Source organism: Neopsephotus bourkii, unplaced genomic scaffold (assembly GCF_033783945.1).
Source record: "Neopsephotus bourkii isolate Nb327-2 ecotype Australia unplaced genomic scaffold, CSIRO-AGI_Nbou_v1 NB_1572, whole genome shotgun sequence".
In the NCBI taxonomy this organism is placed as follows: domain Eukaryota; kingdom Metazoa; phylum Chordata; class Aves; order Psittaciformes; family Psittacidae; genus Neopsephotus; species Neopsephotus bourkii.
Window position 1 is genome coordinate 960,483 of NW_026902048.1, and position 23,505 is coordinate 983,987.

Sequence of the window (23,505 nt, forward strand, 5' to 3'; positions counted from 1 at the left end):
TCTTGCAGGTCAGTAAAGGCTCACAATGAGCAGAGCAGCCTGACTCTTATTCTCCAACCCCTATTTACTCTCCAACCACCATCATATTTTCCTCTTTTTCTTACAGATAAATTCTTCCATGCTGCACATGGGGACAGCCAGGTTCTGCTCCAAATATTGACCAGAAACTCAAAGTAACTCAACTGACTTCACCGTGGTTGTATTTAGACAGCTGTAACACAGAGCACAAATTGGCCTGGGCCTTCAAATTGTCTCTTTCAGAGATGCTCGGGCTGTTCTCTGCCGTCAGTGATGAAGTCAGCCTTACTCATCTGAGCACAGAGCATGGCTCTGCCATCAGACCATGAAACAGCTCCAACAAGCTTGAGTGGGATTCTTCCTTCCAATGATGCAATTGTAACCAATGGAAGGGTCTGGCCACAGGTATTTTGGCCATCCCCTGCTTCCCAGCATCCCACCAAGGTCATTTTAATGCTCACAATTTACGGTTATGGCAAAGAAACCGCTGCCTTGCCATTACTGTGACATGAGATCCTGGGAAAGCTTTAAAACTATTGAACTATTAAAGCCTATGTGACTACGGAGCCATGGGCAGACCACACAGACCTAGGACATCTCATCCCTTGAGGTGCCCACCTAAATTGGCTGAGTTTGTTGAGAAGGTCTAAAATGAACCACAACGCTCAAAGCTCCAACCAACCCTCTCCCAGCCAATGCTACAAAGCTCAGAGGAATGAGGAACTACAGAAAGACACCGAATAAATGGGGATAAACTTGCCAGGAGACAATTTAGAGTACAAACACTGGGAAGGTTTTTATCACAGGACAACACAGCGAAGAAACAGAAATGTGAATTTAAGACAGAGCTTGATGAACACAATGGGCTTCCCAAAGGCAGAAGGTAACTGGTCTAAGGCACCCCGCATGCAGTTGTGTTCTTACTTCCCTGTAAATCCATCATTAAATTAAACAAACAACGCAGCCCCAAGGGGACATTTATCTTCATGAATCCCGATCCCGCTCAACGCTCCGGGTACCCCGACGGTTCCATCCCTGCTGCCCTCCACTGAACCTCTCCCCACGAGCTCACTGCGCTGTTTAGTTAGCGTGTCCCAGTATAAAACTCTGTTGGTTTTGGCACTATTCACACAGAGAACCCAAATAAAGTCCATTCCCCTTTCTGTGCATCTCCAGCTATTGACACTGCTCAGGACCAATCTGCAAAACCAAACAAACGCGCGTTGTGTAACGGAGCTGGAAAAACAATCAGGAAGGGGCTGGGGATGTGCTCGCAGGTTCCCGCGGGGAGGCCTGGAAGGGGCGGCAGCCCAGGGGAAGATCACAAGAAACTCAACTTCTACTCGGAGAACAACAGCCGCTATTTTCTGCCCATGACATCATGCTCCCGACCGCTATGACCCAATGGAGATAGTCCAGCGCTGGTTGAAGTCACAGCAAACTTCACTGCTTCAGTGGCCACTGTGGCACATTTCCCTCTTAAAAACAGCTCTCTTTTGGCTTTCACATGCCTTGCAACCAACCAAATCCTCTCCACTGGCTCAGCTGACGCTAGGATAAATCCCAGCATCCTGGGCCCATGTGAGCAAGGCCAGATCTTCATGGCAGCGCTTCCCAGCAGGGAATGATGCAACCTGTTGGGGCACAACTCATCTGACCTATTTTAGATGTTTCTTTTGAGAGAAGGTGAATTGTGCCCTACAAGTTGCTCCTTCTCCCTGCTGACTGCAGTTAGGTATCTAGAACAGCTCAGAGATGGGTAACAGTATTAATCTAAGTGTGGGGACTGCTACCCAGACAACATCAAAACAGCTCCCAAAATTATAAGCTCTTTATTACACACAAAAGCAACATCTCACAAAGAGAATTCGAATCTCATGGGTTTCAAATCTTATGTCACCCTCCTGGCAATGAAATCAAGCTGGAAATGGACTGTGAATATAAATACATCCATGGATCCTTCCACCTGCAGACACAAACCTGAAGTGTAATTGGTGGCAGTCAGCTACACCTATGTACCTAAAGGATGTCTTGAGTATTTTCCCATGTTGCTAAACACAAAGGACACCCCCATGCTTTGAAGAAGGTAAGTGAGATCTCCCGATGGCTCTTACAGCCACCACCTGTATGCTGCAGCTTTGCAAAAATCAAAGAACCTGATATAAGATTAAATAGACTATTTAATCCCTGGAGGAGGCAGGGCTGAAGAAGCACAATACTGTGGTGTGCAGGAGATGGTGAAGTTAAGCTCAATTCATACAAGCTCTCTCAAAATCAATACTTAAAGAGCTGCCACTACTTCCTCTTGCAGTTTGAAGGACCCTGTGATGGCCAAACCCAGGCTGCTGCTGAACAGACCCATCCCAGCCACAAAAGGAGTCTCTGCACCGACAGAGTCTTCTCTGATGTTCAGTGTAGAAGGCAGAGCATTGATGCTTTTTTAGCCCTGTTGCTAAGACAGACATCTACAAAAATAAGTCTTGCTTGTACCTTCCCTTTGGCACATCCTTGTTGCACTCCACAGCATGGAAACGTGGTAGAGGATGGGGTGAGCAGTGCCCAGCCCCATGCGCCCATCCCAGTTAAAGCCAAACTCAGCTGGCTTCAGGTTTCCTTACAATTCCCAAACCACGAATACATCCCTAACTCTGCAGGTGAAGCTGAACCAAGCTTCTGGCAAGGGCTGTGTTTGGGATTGAAACAAGGGGAAAAAACCACAGCGGTTTTGACCCAAAACCAAGATTCCCCCCATCCACCCCCCCCCAACTTGGCAGTTCCCACTGCCTTTTGTCTCAAAACTCAGGGCTCAGATACTCTCCTTGGGGAATGGGGGCGATTTTCAGAGTCCTGAGAGACACCCAGCTCCATGCCTGACACTGGACATCCTGATGGACGCGTGCTGCAACAGCCACCATGAGGCAAACACAGCTTCTAATGCACCAGAAACCCCGAAACACGGGAGCCCGTTCCTAAGCCCTCACTGTAAATCCCAAATCCCATCCATGCCCGGAGACGAGCACTCAGCAGAGCAGTCAGAGCCTGCACACAGATATAGCTGCAGGCATCTTTCCGACTGCTGCAAAGTCAAGTTTAAAAGCAGGATGTTTGGCTGAGCTGCTCTTCCCTCAAATAAACACCCACAACCTTCCTCAAAACAGAGAGGCACCGCGCTGGGAGCACTCGAGCTGCTGGCCTTCCAAAATCCCAGGCTTCAGTTCCCCCCCCCCAAGCTGGACAGAACCTTGGGGATGGCCAGAGCACTCTAAGGGGCACGCAGACATCCAAGAGCTGTTTCCTTCACAGGACTGCACTCACCCAGGTGCTGAAGAGATGCCCTTTCCCTCTGTCAAGGCAAGAAACCATGGCTGGTAACTGCATCCACCCTCACCTACTGCAGATGGGCTTCTTTTTTCAGTTCTAGAGGGAAAACCACATCTGTGGTTCCCTTTCCATCCATGAGACTTGACAGAAGCCAACACAGGTCCCTGCCTAGGTGAGGAGCCCAAGCAGAGACATTAATCCTGGTGCATGTTTTTAGCTACAGCACCCAGCTTTCCAGCCTGTGGTGCCTGCATCACTCTGGGCCACTGAAGGCTGGACATGAGCAGGGGGGTTGGTACTTAATGAAGCAGACAAGTGTTAGCTGTTAACGCTTTAAACCAGTTTCACTTACAGTTAAACCCTCAGCTTGCTTTCCTGCCCTGGAAGCATCCCCTGAATGCCTAAAACCTTCCCGGATGTTTGAGCAGGGTGGAGAACACAGCCTGAAATCCCACTGGATGCTTCTCTTGCTCAACACGCCATCAACACTCAAATCCCCATGTGTCTACACCAAGGCAGCCTGATCCACAGAAGAACTGGAGAAACAAATAAGCACCATGTCTTAACAAACCTCTAATCAAAGCAAGCTTGTGCTGTGATGGCTGGAAAGCCATGCAGAGCATCCTGCATCCCAGTCTTCCCTCTGCACAGCCCACATGGGCACCCAGGCGATGCTTCAGCATGGGACAGTTCAGGAGCCGGTCCCAAACCCCAAGTGTAAAAGCACCCTGTGCTTCAAAGAGGACAGAGCCAGGAGAAAAAGCCTTTTGGAGGCTGAGGGAGAGCCAGGAGCAGTGACAAGCAGGGGCTGAGCGGTGCCAGCTTCGCCCTCGCCTGGCCCCTCCACGCAGCTTGCTCCTGCCTCTGAGGGGAAATTTGCTTTGTGAGCCAGCTGCTTCTCATTGTGTGCCTCTTGCAGCCTGCATGGGGGAAGAGAGCCTGCAGGGAAGGGGAGAGGGAAAAGGAGGGGCCAGAGCACGGGATTAAAATAATATTGTGTAGAAACCTCAATGAGAGGGAGAAAAAGGGGGGAAGAGGAGAGAAACAAACATCTTCTGCAAGGCAGCGATGGAGCGGGGGGGATCTGAGCCATGGCTGATCTGAGATTACCTTCTGGCTCTCAGAACTGTGCTGGTGTTGGTAAGTTTGTCCTCGTTTAAACCCTGATTGATAGCATCACACACATCCAACCAGGGCAGCCCCTTCCCGTCGGCGAGGTAAGGCAGCCAAGAGCATCACCATGCATTTAACATGGACAATGCACTCCCTGCTCACACAAACCTACACTAGGCTCTCAAAGCAACTCTCTTAAGCAGCCAAGTCTTGGGGAAGTGGCAGCCCTCCCATTAGCCATTAGCATCCTCTTTACTTCCCTTTTTTTCTGCTGCTTTTGCATTTTAAAATGAACAATTACATTTGCAGCACACTGGGATGCACGCAGATACATCAGGCTGGATGGGAAAGGGCTTCCTGCCCTACCATGCCCAAAACCTGTTTAGTGACAGATCTGACAGAAACATGCAAAAGGCCACAGTGTTAAACAGATTCTTGCATTTTTGCTTTGGAGATTCAATTCCTTTGGGAAAAAAACAGGTTTTGAGCCAAGAATCAGGAAACTTTGCAATATTATTTTGACTGTTTACCATTTTTATACAATGGCTATGGCCTCACTGCACCTCTTGAGGCTGGCCTCTGACTGCAAGAGCTCAAGCTGTATTTTCTGGAACCAAGTATCCCTAAGTCTGGTTTTGCCTGCAAGCCTCACTCAGAATCACTGAAAAGCCAGCTAGACCCCCACTCCACCTACATTTATACACAGATCTACTTGCACCCATGCAGCCAGTGTACGGGAAGGCTCAAGGCTTAATCCTTGTGTGAGCATTGCAGGATGGGGGCTGGGGTGTACCCCAGTCCCTGATGGAGCTCCAGCACCCGTTTCCTACGAGGAATGAGCCCTGGGCACCCAGTTTCCTTGATGGCCTCGAACAGCTACGCTCAGCTTTTCCTTCCTGCAGGTTTTAAGGCAGTCATTAGCTGATGCTTCCCCACGAAGCAGCGCAGCTCAGCATATAAAATACCAAGTGCGAGCAGCCTTTGAAGCAAAGGCCTTCAAAGCCAGACACATACCAAATCCACTGAGGGTTTTTTACACAAACAAATTCAGCATGGCAAGAGCAAAACTAATTTGCAAAGATCTTTAATGTGAAAAGTCTCAAATGACCGACCCTTTCAAGCACAGCTGAATTCAATCTGCCTCTAAAGGTCCATATTGATGATTCAACGTGGAAAAGACCGTGGATATTTCCAAATATGTGGCTATAATGACCTGGAAATCAAAACCAACCCTAATTTTCTTGCTGCAGCGGCCCAGAGCGCTCCTATTCTAAACCCAGGGATGTGCGAGTGACATTTTTTCTCTAAACATACTTTTGCTGACATTTCCCTTTCATTAAAATAGCTCAACAATGGGGGGAAGAGCAACTCACCATGGACATAGGATCTTTACCTTACTTTGTACTCACAAAGGAATTTCCTTGCTCTCCTCTGCGGTGGCAGTTTCCAGTCACACACGAGTGGCTTTAGCAGAGCGTCACTGAGAAACAGCTCTGGGTGTTGGGGCTGACATGTCCCCATCAGAGCCATGGGCTCGGGAAGCAAAGCACACAGTGTAACAATCAGCTTACTGAGGGACTTGAAATAGCCTGAGAGCCTCCTCTTCCTGACCCCTTGTCCCAGGATCACCCCATCCCATCGTAGGAACACTGATGGATTTGGCTGAACTACGAGGAGAGGGACCAACAAAACCCCATCCTGTGATGGGGACCCAGAACTGGAGCAGCCCTGTGGCTTGGCCCTCTCAGGAGCTGTGTGAATGCTTCACATTGGCCATGCCATCACAGGGATCTGATGGGCTCAGCCATAGCATGGCAATCAATCACCATTGATGGTTATAGACTGATGCAGGCCAACAATGTAGTTACAACTATAATTTGGACTGACCAATCTATTCACTTTCTGTCATGCAATATTTGCCTAAACTCCCTGCAGGAAAAGTGAACTAAAAGGGCAGTAAACACGACAAAAGCAGACATGTCCTGGGCACCAATGTCAAAGCTTTGGCCAAGTGCTGTTGAGCTACTGAACATGTGGCACCTAACAGCATCCAATGCTCCCTGCACTGGCGTGGCCACCCTGACCCAGCTCTTCCCCTTGTCCTGGATCCAGTAGGCAGACTGAGCATGCCAGGGATGCAACACTCATCCAGCATCCTCACCTACGCTGAGGGAACCCAATGGAAACCCACCTGAGACAGAAGAGAAAGGCTCCACTGAGGTTTTGCAGGCTCCAGAGCTGTCACCCTCACCCAGCTCAGGCCCCAACCATAAACCAAGCTTCACAATAGAGTTATTTGGGGTTTTTTTAAGTCACAAATTATTTCCAGCAGCAGGAAAGTGGAAGGATGCAGCGCGCTGGACCCTGCTCGCCGGCACCCAGCCAGTCTCATAAATGGTTGGCAGCCAGCAGAGCAGCAAACCCGTTCCTATTGAAATGAGCTTGTTACTACTAATTTTTACTGGCTTCCCGGTTGATTCATAAAGTTTTGTTGGGTTTTTTGTTTGGTTGGGGGTGTTTTTGCACATCTCTGAAAGCAATTCCTGAGACACTCGGGGGAAAAACAAGCCCTTGGCCTGCCCACGAAGGGCTGCTCCTTGCACCCTGGCACAGGCATCTATGGTCCCCTCAAAACCACATCATCTTGTTTTCAGGGCTTCATAAAATCTTATTAGAAAGAGTTCTCTTGAATAGGCCAAAATCAAAACCTCATGGATTCAGTTTTACCATTATCAGCCGTGGCAAACAGCTTGAGACCTCAATGGCAGTTGCAGACACACGTCTTATAGGGACAGTTTGGGTCCGAGACATTAAACTCCCTGTTTTCCCATCTGCTCCCTGTCTCCACAGCTGGATGCACCAAGTTGTTGCACTAGACAAAAACAACCAGATCTAATCTCGAAGCCCAAGCTTTTTGTAAGTACCAGCAACCATTAGCTCTGAGACTTGGCACAGCTTTGCTCACTAGTCTCAGCCTCCATGGATGAGATCCCCTTTTTGGACAGGTAAGGGTAGCCAAAGTAATATACCCTGCAAATGCCAGAATCATGGAATGATCTGGGTTGGAAAGGACCTTAAAGCTCATCCACTTCCAACCCCCTGCCATCAGGGGAGACACCTTCCACTAGACCAGGCTGCTCAAGGTCCAGGGCCCCAACAGTTTTCCTCCATCAAAAAACCAAACACAGAACACAACATGCATGCACTTAGCACCATGATGGGCCCCTGGACATGAGCTGAGAGCACCATCAGCCAAGTCAGGCGCAGGAGGAAGATGCTACCGGAACAAGCCCACACAGTGGCACCTCCCTCAACATCATTTAGGCCTCTGTGGTACTGCAAAGTGTCTCCAACACTTCCATACGGCACTTCCCACATGCTTTGCTTACTGCTTAATTAGTGTAAAGACCTTCCCCTACGCATTTGTTTCCCTTTTCAAAGTGTTGAACCCCAAAGAAACCTGCAGCACGGAGCACAAGCCAAGGAGCCACTCAGTGTAATGCCACAGTTCTCTTCTAGCAAAAAGCCAGATTACGCTATGGCTTCTCCGGATCTTAAGGAACAGAATGGGAAACCACCCCCCAAAACACACAGCTCATTTCCACAGACACTTTAGGGTTGAACAAGCAGCCACAGCAAGAGCTCAGGGCTCAATGAGCGTGTTTGCTACAGAGCCCTGGTGCTCCTGAAGGCACCACTGGGCACCAGCCACACCATCATTTACTCAGCCATGAGAGAAAGCAGAGCCAGGGGAGCTCCCAGCCACCACTGCCCGTGTGGGACGGGACAGGGATGCTCCCAGATCCCAGAGTCCTTCTGCAGGGGGAGAGGAATCAACTGCCTCATTCTTCCCAGTGGACAAACTTGTGTTTTGCTGGCGCGGGATCTCACAAATGAAGCGTTGTCCCAGCGCAGCGCCAGGCGCTCGGCCCCTGAATAGGCCATGCTTTGTAACAGCCAGAAGAGGGGAAAAAAGGGAATAAAGGAAAGAAAAGCAGAAAACCAGCACATCCATCGCTCCAGGAGCCTCTGGAGACAGGTGGAGTAAACCTAAAGATAACAGCATTATCAGTTCCCAACAACCAACCCAAGTGCTCCACCTCTGTGGGGGTATCTAGAGGGCTTTTGTTCCTCTGTTAAACAGACAACAGCGGTTTGCATCACTATGTGTGAAAGCATAAAGCAGCTGGCACTTTTTTGAAAGTCTTTAACATTCTTTGGCTCCTCAAATGGAAAAATCTTAGCAAATGAGACCTTAATAAATGGAAAGAGCTGAAAAATAGCCTTTCTGCTGGTGTGTTCCACTCCAGCTAATGGAATATGTAGATGAAACTGACACAGTTGTGTCTCGTACCCTTCCGCAGCGCTGCTGAGAGGAATGCTGCTCAGGTATCCCTGGTGCGGTCTCTCCTTGCATCAAGAGATGCCCCTGCAGCAGGATGAAGTCTCCAACTTATCTGCCAGCCTCTAAAACAGCCAAGGGAAGGGCTTTTATACCCTGAGATGGAACATGCCAAGCGGACAGAGAAGCGTTACAGCCTGTATGCTCCCAGCCAAGGTTTGTATTCCTATGGAGAGGCAGGACCAGGTTGTATTGTGTGAGGAAGATTGGGTCTGGTCAGAATTAATTCTTACACAGTAAAAAACCCAATCATAATAAAAAGATGCTGCTGGTATCTTCCCCTAGCCAAAGCCTGGGATAAGGAACCCAAGTGATGCTCAGCTTCTGCCCATAGGATAAACACCTCCAGGAAGGGTACAGCAGGGCAGCAACACATTCGAGCACTGCAACACTGGAGACTGTTTAATCCCTGCTCCAACCCCAGGAGCTGCAAAGGCCATTACCAGTGAGCGTTCAGCAACTCTGGAAGAGGTCAGCCAAGACAGGCACTTCCAGGAGAAATGGCTTTGTTCTTAAGGGAAAAACAACAACACACCAACAACACAACAAACAGGAATGCAACAGTTCCCAGCATCCGAAGCCCATTCCCCAGTGCTTGCAGTGCATCGGCACAATGTCTCCTCTATCTCCTTTCTGAGCACTCAGCTCCTTGTAGCAATGCTTTTTAACACCCACTTTCTGGAGCAATGAACCAAGGGAAAGGCCTAAAACAGGAGGGAGCGCAAGTGGAGCCTGCTGCTGGGACAAGCACCATCCGAATCCAATGTCCCACGAGCAAGGTGGGACTTGATGGGCTAATATCCCTCCTCATCCTCAGTCACCCCCGGGCACCCTGATCCCTGCACAGTACAGGGAGGGAGCCTGCTGGGCTCCTCTCCTCCCTCCCAGACCCCAGGACACACAGCACTGCTCGGCAGGGCTGGAAATCACAGCAGCCGCGTGCCTAATCCCCTCCGATCCCAAGCACTTGGGAAGGACAAAGAGCCGAGTCTCCTTTGCCAGTAAATTGAACCTGCGGTTCCAGGGGCTCGAGGCACTTCAAAGCCTGCAGCAGCCCGGCCAGCAGCAGGAAAGGGATGTACTTTTCGGCTGTGGAGCAGCAAAGTAAAACCCACACAAACAAGCAGTGTTCCAGAAAACCAGGTTTAACCATCAGCGGCTCCCAACGACGGGGGATGTTTTTCCTGAAGGATTTCTTCTTTTCCCCTTCCCAGTTTGTCTTGAGGTTTTTTTTCCTCTTGATTTCTTACTAAAACACGTCTCGAGCTCCCACCCCGCACACCCCTTCTGGGGCTGAGCATCCTCCAGAGGGAAGATGCTGAGTTCGGTATTGGAGTCTGGGAAAGGAGGTGCCTTTGATGAAGAGCTAATCTACAGACTTCAATCGTTTCAGTGAGCGCCACAGATTTAATAAGTTATTTCCGTGGAAAACCTTAGTAACTCGGGTATGAATCAAGCCTATAAACACCTCTCACCCATCAAAGTGCCATAAGAAGAAAAAGTTCTATTACTGTAACTGGGAATATAAACCTCTCTCTACAGGTCCCTATAAGAAGCCAAAATTCCTCCTTCAAAACGGTCACCATTTTCAAAGGTAAATACACTCTGCCCAGTATTCAGCAAATCCCTTTGAGAAGTAAAACACAGGCAAAGAGAAAAAGTAGTTGAAACAAAGACGCAGCATCAGACACACACTGCTTAAAAGACAACCCCAGTTACATCAAAAGAACTTTTACTACCTAGAAAGCCATATCCAACTCCTAATAGAGTGCAAGAATGTAATGTTTTGGCTACAAAGATTAAACTAATTTACTTTTAAGTAACTTGCTTACTTCCTGGTGTTTCTTTTTTAAAGTGTGATGCTTAGGTGCTTGGAGATGTGATTACTCTGTGATTCGAAGCCAAACACCATAACTGCTCAATGAACCACAGACAAAAACATTTTATCGGGGTGTTGTACTTACTCCAAGAACGTCTAGGCTGAACACTTCCAGCTAGCTGTGAAAACCCATCCCAGTTCCAGGTAAGGGAGGGGAAGAAAAGGCAATTCTTCTCTGCAGAAGCATACTGAGAAATTCAGTGTATTGCCTGCAAGGAAATGGTGCTCCCCCCATACTGGTACATCCATTTCAGGGCATCATCCTACTGGCTCCATCACCACGAATCCTCCCTCAGAGCCAGGATGCTGCATGTGCATACACAAAGGCAGAGGTATCATCTGCAGCTTTAATCCCTGCATTAGGCACAGAACCAAATGCTGGTAGGACAACCTTCTTCCACCCCTTGTGCAACAGGCAGTCTGTGCTACTCCAGACAGCTGCACAGCCACTGCCAGAATTCCACCCTCCTTCCGGATGGGATCACCGGCACCTCTCCTTTGCCAGATGGGATGTTGGGTACAGGTGGCAACATCATGGCGTACCATCACCCAAGCACAAGCTCTATCTGAGGAGCTCCTGCACAACTCAACACTATGGCTGTTGGGTTTGCTGGCCCAACATGAGTTACTCTGTATAATTTTAATGGAGAAACAGCCACATGCAGGGAATACCTTTCCCAGCCTTGATCCAAGGTGCTTCTCCTTTGGTTAGTAAGTAAGGATGTACTTGCTCAGTCTCAATGCTCAGCATTGAGAAATGTTGCTACAGACAACATCTTCAGCTGCACATTAACAACCGAAGTGGAGCACTCTGTTGGGGTACACCACTTGTGGTGCCATCAACAGGCTTTGGTCACAACAAGGATTCTGCACATGCAGCTGCAGAATCAGTGATTGCTTCCCTCTCCCTCTTCCAAAGAAAGGGATGTTTGAACTCCAGGAACTGCCAACAAAGCCACTCAGAGTGGCAAACACAAACACAATGCAGAGAAACCAGTGGTCCTCCTGTGAATGTACAGGCTCCAGTGGCTTTATCAACCCACAAAGATATTGGTTGTAAAATAAAACAGCACACCTGCATCCCTCTGAAAGGGACCGGCCCTGACGCCACCTCAAGAGCTTCCCCACCTTCCCTTTCAGGGATTAATTCCATGATTCACCCCATAGTTTGCAAAGTTGCCTTTGATGTCAACCAGGGGCCAGAAGCTGCATGGGAACAAACCCAAAGCAACAGCGGGTCATTGTTCTGAAGCTCTCCAAACCATGGGGAAGGATGCTGCTGCGTGGTCAGCTCTCCAACGGGGATTCCAACACTCACTGCTGACTGTGGCCACGTGGGGAAAAACCTTCACACCGAGCAAAGAATTCCTCTCTGAAGCACACTGGAAAATAGATGCACTTTATTTCCCATCGGCAAACTAAAGTTATGGGGGAAAACTGTTTAATATAAAAACATCTGACAAAGCACCTCCAGGATGTACTTTTTTGCACCAAAGTAGCAGCTTTTGGCAACAGGCTCTTTCATCCAACAAGAGCAGTTTTTAGCCAAACCCTGATTGTTATAGACTGTGCAGGGCAGGGCACGCCAGCAAACCTAAAGTTAAATATGAGAGAAAAAGGAAACCAAAACCATTACTGGCCCAAATAAACATCTGTCTGTGATTAAACGGGATGCACAGATACGCTCTGCAACAGGACAGGGGGAAGAAAGGACAAAAAGGCTCCGTGATGCTGTTGCTGGATCAGACCCCCAGGGCTGCCACCCCGAGCCCAGCACTGAGACACTCCAAAGCCAAAGGAGAGCATCAGCAATGTGCAAAACCAACATTCTACCCCCAGAAGGAACGGCTGCCCCATTAATGAGAAAAATAACTTCTTTTTTTCCCTATTAACAGGCAATTTCACAATCTCTCCCCCAATCTGGAAAGGGCAAATGTTTGCCCAGTTTCCACACATATCCGCCTTACATATTTAATAGGCTTCCTCTTTTTTTTCCTACTCCTAACACACAGGATCTTCATAAATTTCCTTGTTAGCATAAATCCTTGCAGGCTGTTATTTCTGGGGGGAGAGGAAGGGAGACGCTCACTTTCTCCATTCAGTGGGTTTAAAATATGCTTCCTGAAGTTCATCCTAAATATTGCTGGAAGCAGAAGAAACCCTCAGGCGCTCGCTCCAGAAGCATGGCATTGCTTCAGCAGGGCTGAGTCATCAGCTGGGATGGATGGGCAGGGTCCTGCTTTCCTCCTCCCTTCAGGGGTACAGGGACCCTGCTTCCCAAATCCGACATCCCCCAGTCTCACCACTGCCCTAAAAGCAACTTCACCTTCCCAAGCCTTGGAAAAAACTAAATAAGCTCCAGCCCATTCAGTCTCTTTGTTTCTCTCTGTTTATTCACAATCACCCTCCAACAGCTTTGGTGGGAATGGCACAGAGTAAGTCACTGAGCAAAGCTCATCTCTACATGGAGCCCCCCATTTCCTAGACTTGAGAGCAGAGCTGCCTGGAGCAGGCTCACCCGTGCACTTCTATTCCCAGGTACTGCTCCCCACTGCACCCTAACCCCTCCAACAAACCACCAACTCGCAATTTCTTCTTTCACATGCACATTCCCAGCTACAAATGGGCTCACCAGAGCTGAAACTCTTGAAGAGTTTATCACATGGGAACTGAATTGATATCAAAGTAAAAAATAAATAGTATTCCAAGGAAAATCTAAAGCAGCATCTTCCCTGGCCTCCTGCTGCTGGTACAACAACCCCTTTACCAGCCCCTGCTGTCTCCATTCTCCTCAGCTCTCATTCATCCCCTCCTAGCACTTCTCTCTGCTTAGGTGTATCACCTAGCATCAAGTCACCCTCATTTCTCCTGCCTGAATCCACCCAGTGCTGAGCATCCCCTAACTCCAGGCACTAGCTCAGCTGGTCCATGTAGAAGGACCAAGTGCAGGACGCAGAACTAGACACACACACAAGGAACCCCTTTCCTTTGGAAAACCCCACCACACACACGGCTCAAGCCTCACAGGCACTATCCCTGCACAAAGGCACTTCTATATGAACAATGAGATTTTCTGTGCAAACACTGGTTTAATTCCAAATTAAGCTTGGAGTATCGAGCAGGCATGTAGGGACACATGAGACAGGTTCCAGTGATGAGTGGCTCATTTTGAGGAAAAATAGCTATCGTAAGAGCTTAGCACTGACTGCTCCAGGCATAGTCTTCATTAAGTACCTTCTATGGAGACACCCAGCCCATATGGGACCTCTGTGTGGTGGCTGGGGAGGTGAGCAATGAGCTGCACCCATCACTACCCATCCACTCCTACAGCTACAGACTCAGCCTTAATGATTATTCCTCCAAAGAGAACTGATGCCCCAGTATCTCTGCCCTCTCTAGAGGATGGAGAAGCTGCTCCAGACCTGCAGTGACCACGAGTGATGATCAAGAGAGCACGAACACCTGCAGGAAGCTTCCAAGCAGCACCACCACCTTCCACCCTCCTACCTGCACGGTCCTTAGGACCTCTAGAATTTCATGCCACCACCATCAAGAACTCCGGTTGCTGCTTCATGGGGCTTTTAAACAGAGCACTGCAGCATGATGTGCAAAGGGAACTCTGAAAATGGGGCTATTCCAGGGTCCTTCCCAAGGAAGGCGAGGGGTAGCCCTGTGGGGTTTAGGGGAAGGCAGGCAGCCCCAAAGCCTGTGGCCCACAGCATCTGCTCCAGCGCATTCCCACTGTCCTGAACCAGTTCCTGCAGCAGCAGCAGCAGTGCAGGCCTCTGTCTACAAGCCTGGCAAGTCTAACGGGTACAGCAGCTTCTTGGCACGCAGCAGAGGAGCCAAGTCTGAGGGGAAGGGAAAAAAACTTACTACAAATGTTCCACCAATTCTGAGTCACGGGGCCCAGCTCTGGTTTCTGCCCTGCTGGATCCTGCCCTTTCCCTGCTATTTCCCTGGCTCCGGCCAGGGGAGCCACAGGGACGCCGGCTCCGGTCAAGGCTCTGCCGGCACCCAGGGACTGGGCACAACCCTGGCCAGGGGAATGCATGGGCTCAAAGTACAGCTCCCACCACGGGTTTTCTCTACCTCTGCTCCCCAGGTGTACATGGCTGCAGGAATACGCCATGAGGAAGATACTGAGCCCCTCTTTGGACTCCTGCAAGCCTCAGTGTGACATTGCCCAAGCTTGGAAGAGGGGAACTCAGGGATCAAACACCTCCAAGTGCTACTCCCACCCACCCAAATCTTCCCAAGCCATTGCACATCACTGGGAAATGAGGAGCATCCCCAGTCTGAGAGAAACAATGCTGTGGCTGGACACTGATCCTTGGACAGCCAACCTCATTCATGACCCAGATCCTTTGAACCTCAGATGAAGAGGGCTCTGGGGTATCACCCTTCAATTCGGTTCATGACACCAAAGGTTGCATCTGCACAACTATTCACAATGCGTGCTTCCAGTTAGCACTGACTGCTACTCCAAATCTCACAGAGAGCATGCTAGCTCATGGAAGAGTTTGTCCTATTTAGGAGCAGTATTACAGCCATGAAAAGGTCAATTTCAAGAAGAGGGCTTTTCTTTTTAATTCATCCATAGGACAGAGGTGATCTTTCGACTTCATGCTTAAACTTCCTGTTTAGAAGTTCATCAAGTAAACAAGTAACAGTAGGAGAATGGTTCTTTGTTATCCCAAATTGAATTTTGTGGTTTTAGTAGGAAAAGCCTTTTTGATGATCAAAGCTGAAGCAATAAATAACAGTGGCTTGATGCTAGATCCAAAACGTACTTATTTTTGGAACGGGAGTGAAATGCACATTGAGTGCTCACAAGAAGAGGCTGGGAAGACCATGTGCTTTGGGTATCTTTTATGCAGGCCTACATTTCAAGCAGACCTATTAAGTAAGTTGAAATGGAGAATAAACAAGCCGAAATGTGGCACATAGACTGGAGCCTGAGTGGGTTTTTTCCTCTTAGCTCCTTGTGATGACAAGTATGGGTTAACTGCAGCAAGGCTCTTATCCTCTTTCAGCAATCATGAGCACTGGGGAAAAATAAATCACAGAGCCCCAGACTCTTATTAAAAGTTACACCATTGGAAACTACACAGGGGGAGAGGAGTATCCAATTTCAGCCCAATCTCGGTCACGTGCTATCACTATATTGTTCAAGGAAAAGTTAAAATCCCTCTTCTATTCCAGAAAACCCACCAGATGTCCCATAAAGGACTGGGCTGTGAGAGAAGCGAACCCATTGCATCCTCAGGAACCCCGGTTTTCCATCTCGGCCGCTATGATTAATGGCAATTATCAAGTTACAATAAAAGCCATGGGCATGGGGAGCTTTACGGACGTGTATCCAGCCAGGGGAACGTTTGTTAGGAATTGTGAACACTTATTTATTAGAGCACAACCCTGTACGATCCAACTCCTGGCTATCAATTGTTCCCCTGCTATGGATGCTTGGCAGCACAACAAAAGCAAGGCGGGTCGGCTTGCTGGAGGACCTTAAAGGAGAAGAAGGCACAGTCCCTGGAGGAAGCACCACCACGCTATGACCCTGCAGTGCCATGTTGTTTAAAAGCTCTTTAAAGTGCTGTGGAGTCGGGATCAGCTTAAAACATCCCAAGGAAGTCACAGGTCTCACCAAACCAGCCATAAACTCTTGCAGGCAGGTAATGACAACGGATGGCAACAATGAAGCCATGGCTAACGGATCAGTACCCCAAGGGTCCCCTCCACCATCATCAACTTATAACATCCCTCAGAGAGCAGCAAATCCCATTCTCGGGCTCAGCAATCCAGCAACTCAGCACTGACAGGTCCAACTCTTACCCCATCACAAAGCCCACCCCAACCACTGAAGGAGGCACATGGGGCTTCACTGGGGATGTGCATCTCCATCTTAGCTCTCAGACCATTAACCAGGTCATTTCTTACAGAAAAATTAAACCTGGTCCTACAGACTGGTCCCTCCTGCCCCCCATGCAGCCAGCCCCCAGCCTGGGATGAGACCCCAGGGGAGAAAGAAGTGAAAGTATCAGCACAGCCACAGCCCAAAACCAAGCAAATGAAAGCCCCAACTCTACCTGCTCAGACCCAAAATCACCCCAGGCCTCACAGAGCACCATTAAATGAATGATCGGTTGCAGGGGTGGGGCAGAGCAAAAATCAGGACCTAATTAAGCAAAGCTTTGTTCAGGAGCTTCAATGGCACTGTAGCTGAGAGCCCTGCTCATGAAAGCAGGGCCAGGACCCAACAGGTAATGCAAGAACCACCACAAAGCAGCATCACTTGCCACGACCTCACTGCTCCTGACATGCAATCAGTGACTGGGTACAGCCCAGCCCCATGCCACCACATGTCTAAGTGGCTTCCACAGGGGACACATATGGCCCAATGGTCACGTCCCAGATGTCCCAGCACACTCATCCCATGAACAGCATCTTACCACAAGCCACAGAGCGCAGACGTCTCTGAAGGGTCAACTCAAATCACTATTTCTTTCCCTACTTTTCACACCAAGAATATAAACCAACAGCAGCACCACAACCCCTCATCTCGGTCCCATGATCCAGCCCCAGCCATGAGCTCCCCAGTGCAGACCACGTGTGCCAACCTGAGAAGTCTCCGGGCGTGACGTTGGGCGAGTTTGTAGCCTCTGTTTCAGTGTAAGACAACGTGGAATCTGATAGATCTGGGAGGAAAAGGGAAAAAAATACAGGCACTTTTAGTCCTCCTGCGTTTCCAAGCGCTTTGTGAGCACCCGGGGCTCTTCAGCTTCCCACCACCTCCCCAGGAGGAATTCTCCACCGGGCCAGAAAGCAGTGATTAACTTTGTACCTCTACCACGCAAATGCAAACTTCGAGTTGCTTCAACCACAAAAATAACTGCAGTTAAGTTATCAAACAAGTAGGAACTTGGTGCTTACTGGGTAAAGTTACATTAAGCCTCTAAACAACTCCTAGTTACTATACTTAATTATCACCATTAAAATTCTTGAAGCTGTTTATTCTTGCTTCCTTCCTTCCTTCCTCTTTGCTGAAGCGAAGGAAACTTTGTTTTAACAAGTTAAGAGTCTTTGTTATTCTCTCTTGCTTACACCCCTCTAATTAAGTGCTCAACTGTTTGCTCACAGATTAACTATTATTTTTCCAATCCAACAAGCCAGTGAAGCAAATTTCAGTCCCTGGTTGTTGTTTTAAGAGAGTCATGTGTCGCTCGCTATCACCTCTCCCTGCAGCACAAGCAGTTTCTAAAGGGAATTAACTTGGAAGGGGGAGCACAGGGAGGGACAATCCCTTTTTTTTGCCCCCACACTTAACAAAATACCTAATGAAAGCCTTGCTCTGCAGGACATTGTGGTCCCTGCTCTGTCCCACAGACTGGCTGCGGTGGTGAAAGAGCTGGTCCCTTGCAATAGGAGTATGCACAGTGGGTGCGTGAGCGGCTGCAGGCAGCTCCAGGCCAGGCAGGGAAGGGACTCACCTTTGGCACTGGGCAGCTCCTGCCTTCCCTAAGGGCTGGGTGGGACAGGCAGGTACTGTGCTGGCCCATTCCTATGTCTCTGGCAAATCCTGCCTGTCTCCTCTCCATCCCTGACTGATGGTGAGCGAAAGCGGCTCACCTCGGTCATTACCTGCCCTGTAAATCAGAGCCACTGATGGGCTCAGTCCAACTCGGGTTAGCTCACCGAGAACCACCTCAGCATCACCCAGGGATGAAGGGAGAAATCCCACACTCCAGATGTGGCCATCTCTGCACCAATCCTGGCAAGAAACCCAAAAAGGATGTGGGATTCCTCCCTTCACAGAATCATAGAATAGTTATGGTTGGAAAGGACCTTAAGATCATCTACTTCCAACCCCCCTGCCACGGGCAGCGACACCTCGCACTAAACCATCTCACCCAAGGCTTTGTCCAACCTGGCCTTGAACACTGCCAGGGATGGAGCATTCACAACCTCCCTGGGCAACCCATTCCAGTGCCTCACCACCCTAACAGGAAAGAATTTCCTCCTTATATCCAATCTAAACTTCCCCTGTTCAAGTTTTAACCCATTACCCCATGTCCTATCACTACAGTCCCTAATGAAGAGTCCCTCCCCAGCATCCCTATAGGCCCCCTTCAGATACTTCCTTCTTCATCTTCCCATTTATTTGGGCAAGAAGTGGATGCTGAGAAGGGCTGGTCAGGATGCAGTGATGCCAATTCACAACACGGGCACCATGTAGACCAGGATCCAAGGCTGATTTGCCATGCTCTCTGGGAGCCTTCCCTTCATGCCTACCCAAGCAAGCCACTTTCCCTAGCTTCCATTTTAAGTAACCCTTGTAATTCCCCATGGAAAGTGAAACACCACTCGGAAATTATACAGGGCCGAGTTTCAAAGAGTTTACGTCTCATTTTAATAAGCAGAGGAAGGGTAATAGCTGGTTCCTCAGGGTGCAGGCAAGGCTGTATGGAAATGGCACCCAGGAGCTCCCACTCCCCCTGCGCTCAATCATCCCACAGATTACCCACGCAGACAAAACATTATGTCTGCAAACCTTTCATTACAGCTTCATTAAAAATAGAGCTTCGTGTTATTTTGGAAGATCTGCATGTGTCTACATGGCAATGTGAGCTGATAAACCCACATCCATTTACTCCTTAAACCCGTCAGCTGATGCTTGCTCACAAATAATGAGCAGCCATAAAACCCTGACTTGTTGGCTTCTGCCTGCTGTGCCACGTAGGGATGTCTTAGGAGTAACACCAGGGCTGTGCCATGAAAGAAGTGCCGGGAGATAAAGAGAGAGAAAACACGTACCCAGTGGCTTTTGCTCATCGTTAGGAGACAGCCGAGAGTAGGGAGGTGGTGGAGACTCTGGAAAACAAAACTTAATGTTAGTGCTGTGCTCAGTTTGTCAATGAAACCCTGGCGCTTGCTCTGTCAGGGCAGGAGCTCTTCCAAGGTTGTAAACACCCAATGGAAGGAAACCCACTTGGAAGCAACTCAAGGCCAAGAATTTTCCTAACCTTCGAAGAATGGGGGTTCCACCTTGACCTTTCAAGGGGGGGTTTATTACTGGAAGTGCTGTAGCTCTCCCCTGCACCCCCTGCCCTGTCTCCCTGCATGGGCCCCCACAACCTGAAGCACACAAAATGGCACGGGGCTCCCAAAGAACGGTGCTTACATCATCTGCTCTCAGAGCTGACCCTCCAACCACAGTTCAAACACGCACAGGCTTCACAGAAGCTCCCCAAACACACTACAAGGCCTGAAATACGGTGTTCGGTGGGAAAAAGTTGCTCCTCTCTTGGTACATGAAGCCTGATGCCAGGGACCAGACTGACTTCAGCCAATCCAAGTAACTCTGGTCCATCCCAAAGAACCCGTTGGCACTCAAGGGGCTCAGCAGCAGAGGCCAGGCCCCCCACGACCCTGCTCCCCTTGACCTCCACCCAGCAAAGATCCCAAGCACACACTCAGCTTTATGTGGCAGCACATCAGCAGTCATGGACTTAAAGTTAAGCAAACCCTTGGAAGTGTTCTGGTCACCTACCAAGCCCTTGCTGCTCTTGTAAAGAGTCAAGGCCGTACAAAAGGCTGACTAAGGTCCTCCACCAACTTCATGCTCTGGTTAGAGGGTTTTTTCCTTCTGAATTACGGTGGTGACGCGTTTCTTTAATTACAACCTGCTAAAATTGAGGACTGTGCAGCCGGCTGGGCTGTACCATGGTACCAGCACTGAGCACACACTGACTACACTGAGCAGTCAATGGCATCACCTTTACCCCAGCCTACTGGAACAAGGGTGTGCTCCTCAGTTCCCACACACCAAAAGCACTCAGCCCAACTCGGGTTAGCTCACCAAGAACCACCCCAGCATCACCCATGTGATGACTCTGGGATGGCCTGTGGTCATTTATGGTTTCTAAGCAAGGGTTCCTCATCCCCCCTAACCGAGCAAGCTGCCCAGCATCAAGATGCTCTTCTCACAAGGCCCTCAAGAGCTTCCTAACAGAAAAAAAATAATGGTGCCAATGTCCCAATCTGGATATAACAACCCAACCTGTGCCATGCACAGTGGGTCAGTGCCATGCTACAGTCAGTCCTGCTGCCATACGGAACCAACCCCAAGCACCGAGGCATTTTCACACCGTTCAGCTGCATCGCCTGCACGAACACGGATGGTTTCCAAAGGGAGCCACACACTCATGGAAAAGGGCATCAAGGACTTTCTCGGGCTCCCTCCATCATCCCCAGCGCCCCGCAGGCGCCGACGAGACCCTGGCACCGGCACCCGCTATCAAAACGATAAAGAAGCCACTCGATAAAGCTCCGTCTGCTCCTACTCCCCCCTGCGCACAGCAGCCCTGCACCGCTGGGGAAACCACCCACCACGGCCGCAGGAGAGGAGCTGGGAAAACTCTGCCCGTCTGCGAAACACACGCAGGGCTCCTCCAAACGCTCATCTACACCAACCGGAGCAGAAAAAGAGCTGCTTCCAGCCTCTAGCGAGCTCGGCGAGAAGCACGCCCAGCACAGAAGTTTCTTTGAGAGAAGTGATGCAAAGAGAGGCAGGAGCCCAGACTGCAAAGCAAGTAATAATAATAAATAATAATCAATCCGAGGTTTTGCCAAGAAAGGGACCGTCAGCAGGACGCTGCTGTAAAGCACTGCCCAAGGAACGCATGTGCTCCGCGTCCCGGCGCTTCCAGGCTAGTTCGGGCCATCCCCCGCGGCCCCTCCGGCCCCGTTCCGAGCGGCAGCAGCCAGGCTGGCGCCGGCAGGATGCGAACGGCCCGTTATGGCCCCTCCTGCACCTCAGCAGCAGAGGAACCTCCGCGGGACGGGGAGGAAAAGGGGCTTTTTAAGCAGAACTGGGAACTGAGGCCGGGTAGAATGCCACCCCGGAGCCAGGAGCATCCCCAGGGTTCAAATAAGCCGAGGAAAGGGCCAGATGCCCCGAATCATGGGGGAGGGAAGGTCCCCGACTCCGCTCCGCTCCTCACCTGGCCCACAAAGGCGGCTGAAGTGGTAGGGGTTGCAGCAGACGGTGGGTCCGTCAGCAACGCCGAAGCTCTGGCACTCGCAGAGGGGTTTCAGCTCGGCGGGGTGCTGCAGGTCGGGCCATCGGAAGAGTTTCCCCAGGAGGAGGTGGGGGGGAGCCGCGTGGCCCCCCAGGCGCAGCTCCGTGCGGGCCACCAGCACGCAGCCGCTGGGCATGCCCCCGCGGGACTCCACCGCCTCCAGCAGGCTGTCCAGCGAGCGCTCCTTCAGCCGCTTCAGCAGCGAGTAGGTGACGGCCTTCAGCTCCTGCTCCAGCAGCACCAGCCGCGACCGCGCCTCCCGGCCCCGCCGCTCCGGGGAGCCGCCGTCGTCCGCGCCGTCGGGGCTGGGGGGGCCGCCGGCGGCGTCTGTGTCCGGGAGCTGGGGGCCGCCCGGCTCCCGCTCCTTGAAGAGGCAGCAGGTCACGGTCCGACCGTCGCTCTCCGGCGCCCGCCGCGGGCTCGCCCCGCCGGCGCCGTCCCGCCGCGGTGGGGAGCGGAGCCGGGCCCCGCGCCGCTCCGCCATGGGGTCCCCGCGGGGCGCCGCCTCACCCCGCCGCTCCTCCGCCTCCCGCAGCAGGCTGCGCGCTACCGCGCGGATCTCCGACGAAGGGTTTTTCTCCGGGGTTTTACAGCTACCGGTGGCTCCGAGGTCGTGGCCGCTCCTGGCGCTCCCATCTCCGCCGTCCCTGTCCGGAATGACGCGGCTCCTCCAAAGTCGCCGCACCAGCCCTGAGCGTTTGGACCTGAACATACGACACGCGGGCGGCCGGGGGTCGCGTCGCTCTCCGCCGCTTCCCCCCCCCTCCGCGGGGCTCCTCGCTCCGCCGCCGGCTCTATCTCATCTCAGACCCGCCGCCCTCGCAGCCTGCCCGCACCTCCCGGCGCCGCCGTTTCCCCGCGGCCCTTCCCAGCGAATCGCCGACGGCCCGCGGCGGGGGCCGCACCATGGGGGAAGGCGGCGGGGGAGGAAGCGCGGCGCGGGCATAGACGGTGCCGCGGGGGTTGCGCCGATGCCCGCAGGCGGTGCAAGGCCGCTCCCGTGGCGGCGCTGGGGCTCGGGCGCGCCGCGCCGTGCCCTACATCGGCTGCCAACGCGGGGACGGGGCCGGGGGTGAGCCCGGGGCAGCGCTCGGCTGCGCCCCGCGGCTGCTCCACCGTACAAGGTGGGAGCTGGGAGAAGATGGGTGGAAGCGGCGCCGGGTTCCGCGCTCGGAGCTGCCCGTTCCGTTCGGCCAAAAATCGTTCAAAAACCAGAAAAATTATTAAAGAAAAAAGGGTAAAAAATGATCAAAAGCAGCAAAAGGGCGAGACCCGCGCGCGGCCCCTGCCCGCGCACACGCGGGCTCCGTCTGCCCGCTCTCGGTCCAGCTCCGCTCCCGCCAGGTCCCTGCGCACGGCTCCCGCCGGCGCGCCCGCTCGCGCCCGCCCCCCCGCCCTCCGCTGGCTTTTGTGTGGCTGACGGGGGGGGGTGAAGGGAGGGAGGGGGGGGGAAGAGGGAGGGAGCGGGGTACGCGCGCGCGCGCTCGCGGGGCCCCTTCGCGAGCGGCGGCACGATTGGCTGCCGCCCATCATGTGCCAGTCTAGACACTTTGGCGGCTCCGCGCGGCACCGGGCGTTGCGCAAACACCGCATCGGGTTTCCGAGCTCTTAAAGGAACACGAGCCCCGCTGCACGAACACACGCACACACACGCCCGTCACCAACCGCCCTCCCCGCACCGAGGAGCA

At 51.5% G+C, this 23,505-nt stretch overlaps 1 protein-coding gene across 1 annotated transcript in view; it reads right to left on the reverse strand.

The window, feature by feature from the left end:
* Positions 1-23,209, reverse strand: part of SMAD6 (SMAD family member 6) — a 40,128-nt gene extending 16,919 nt beyond the window's left edge. The window contains exons 1-3 of the mRNA XM_061371160.1: positions 21,740-23,209; positions 19,551-19,607; positions 17,357-17,434 (exon numbers count right to left, since the gene is read on the reverse strand). Of these exons, the coding sequence (XP_061227144.1) occupies positions 17,357-17,434; positions 19,551-19,607; positions 21,740-22,529 (925 nt within the window). The 5' untranslated portion in view covers positions 22,530-23,209. The remainder of the gene's footprint in view (positions 1-17,356; positions 17,435-19,550; positions 19,608-21,739) is intronic.
* Between the last annotated feature and the right edge of the window lie 296 nt (positions 23,210-23,505).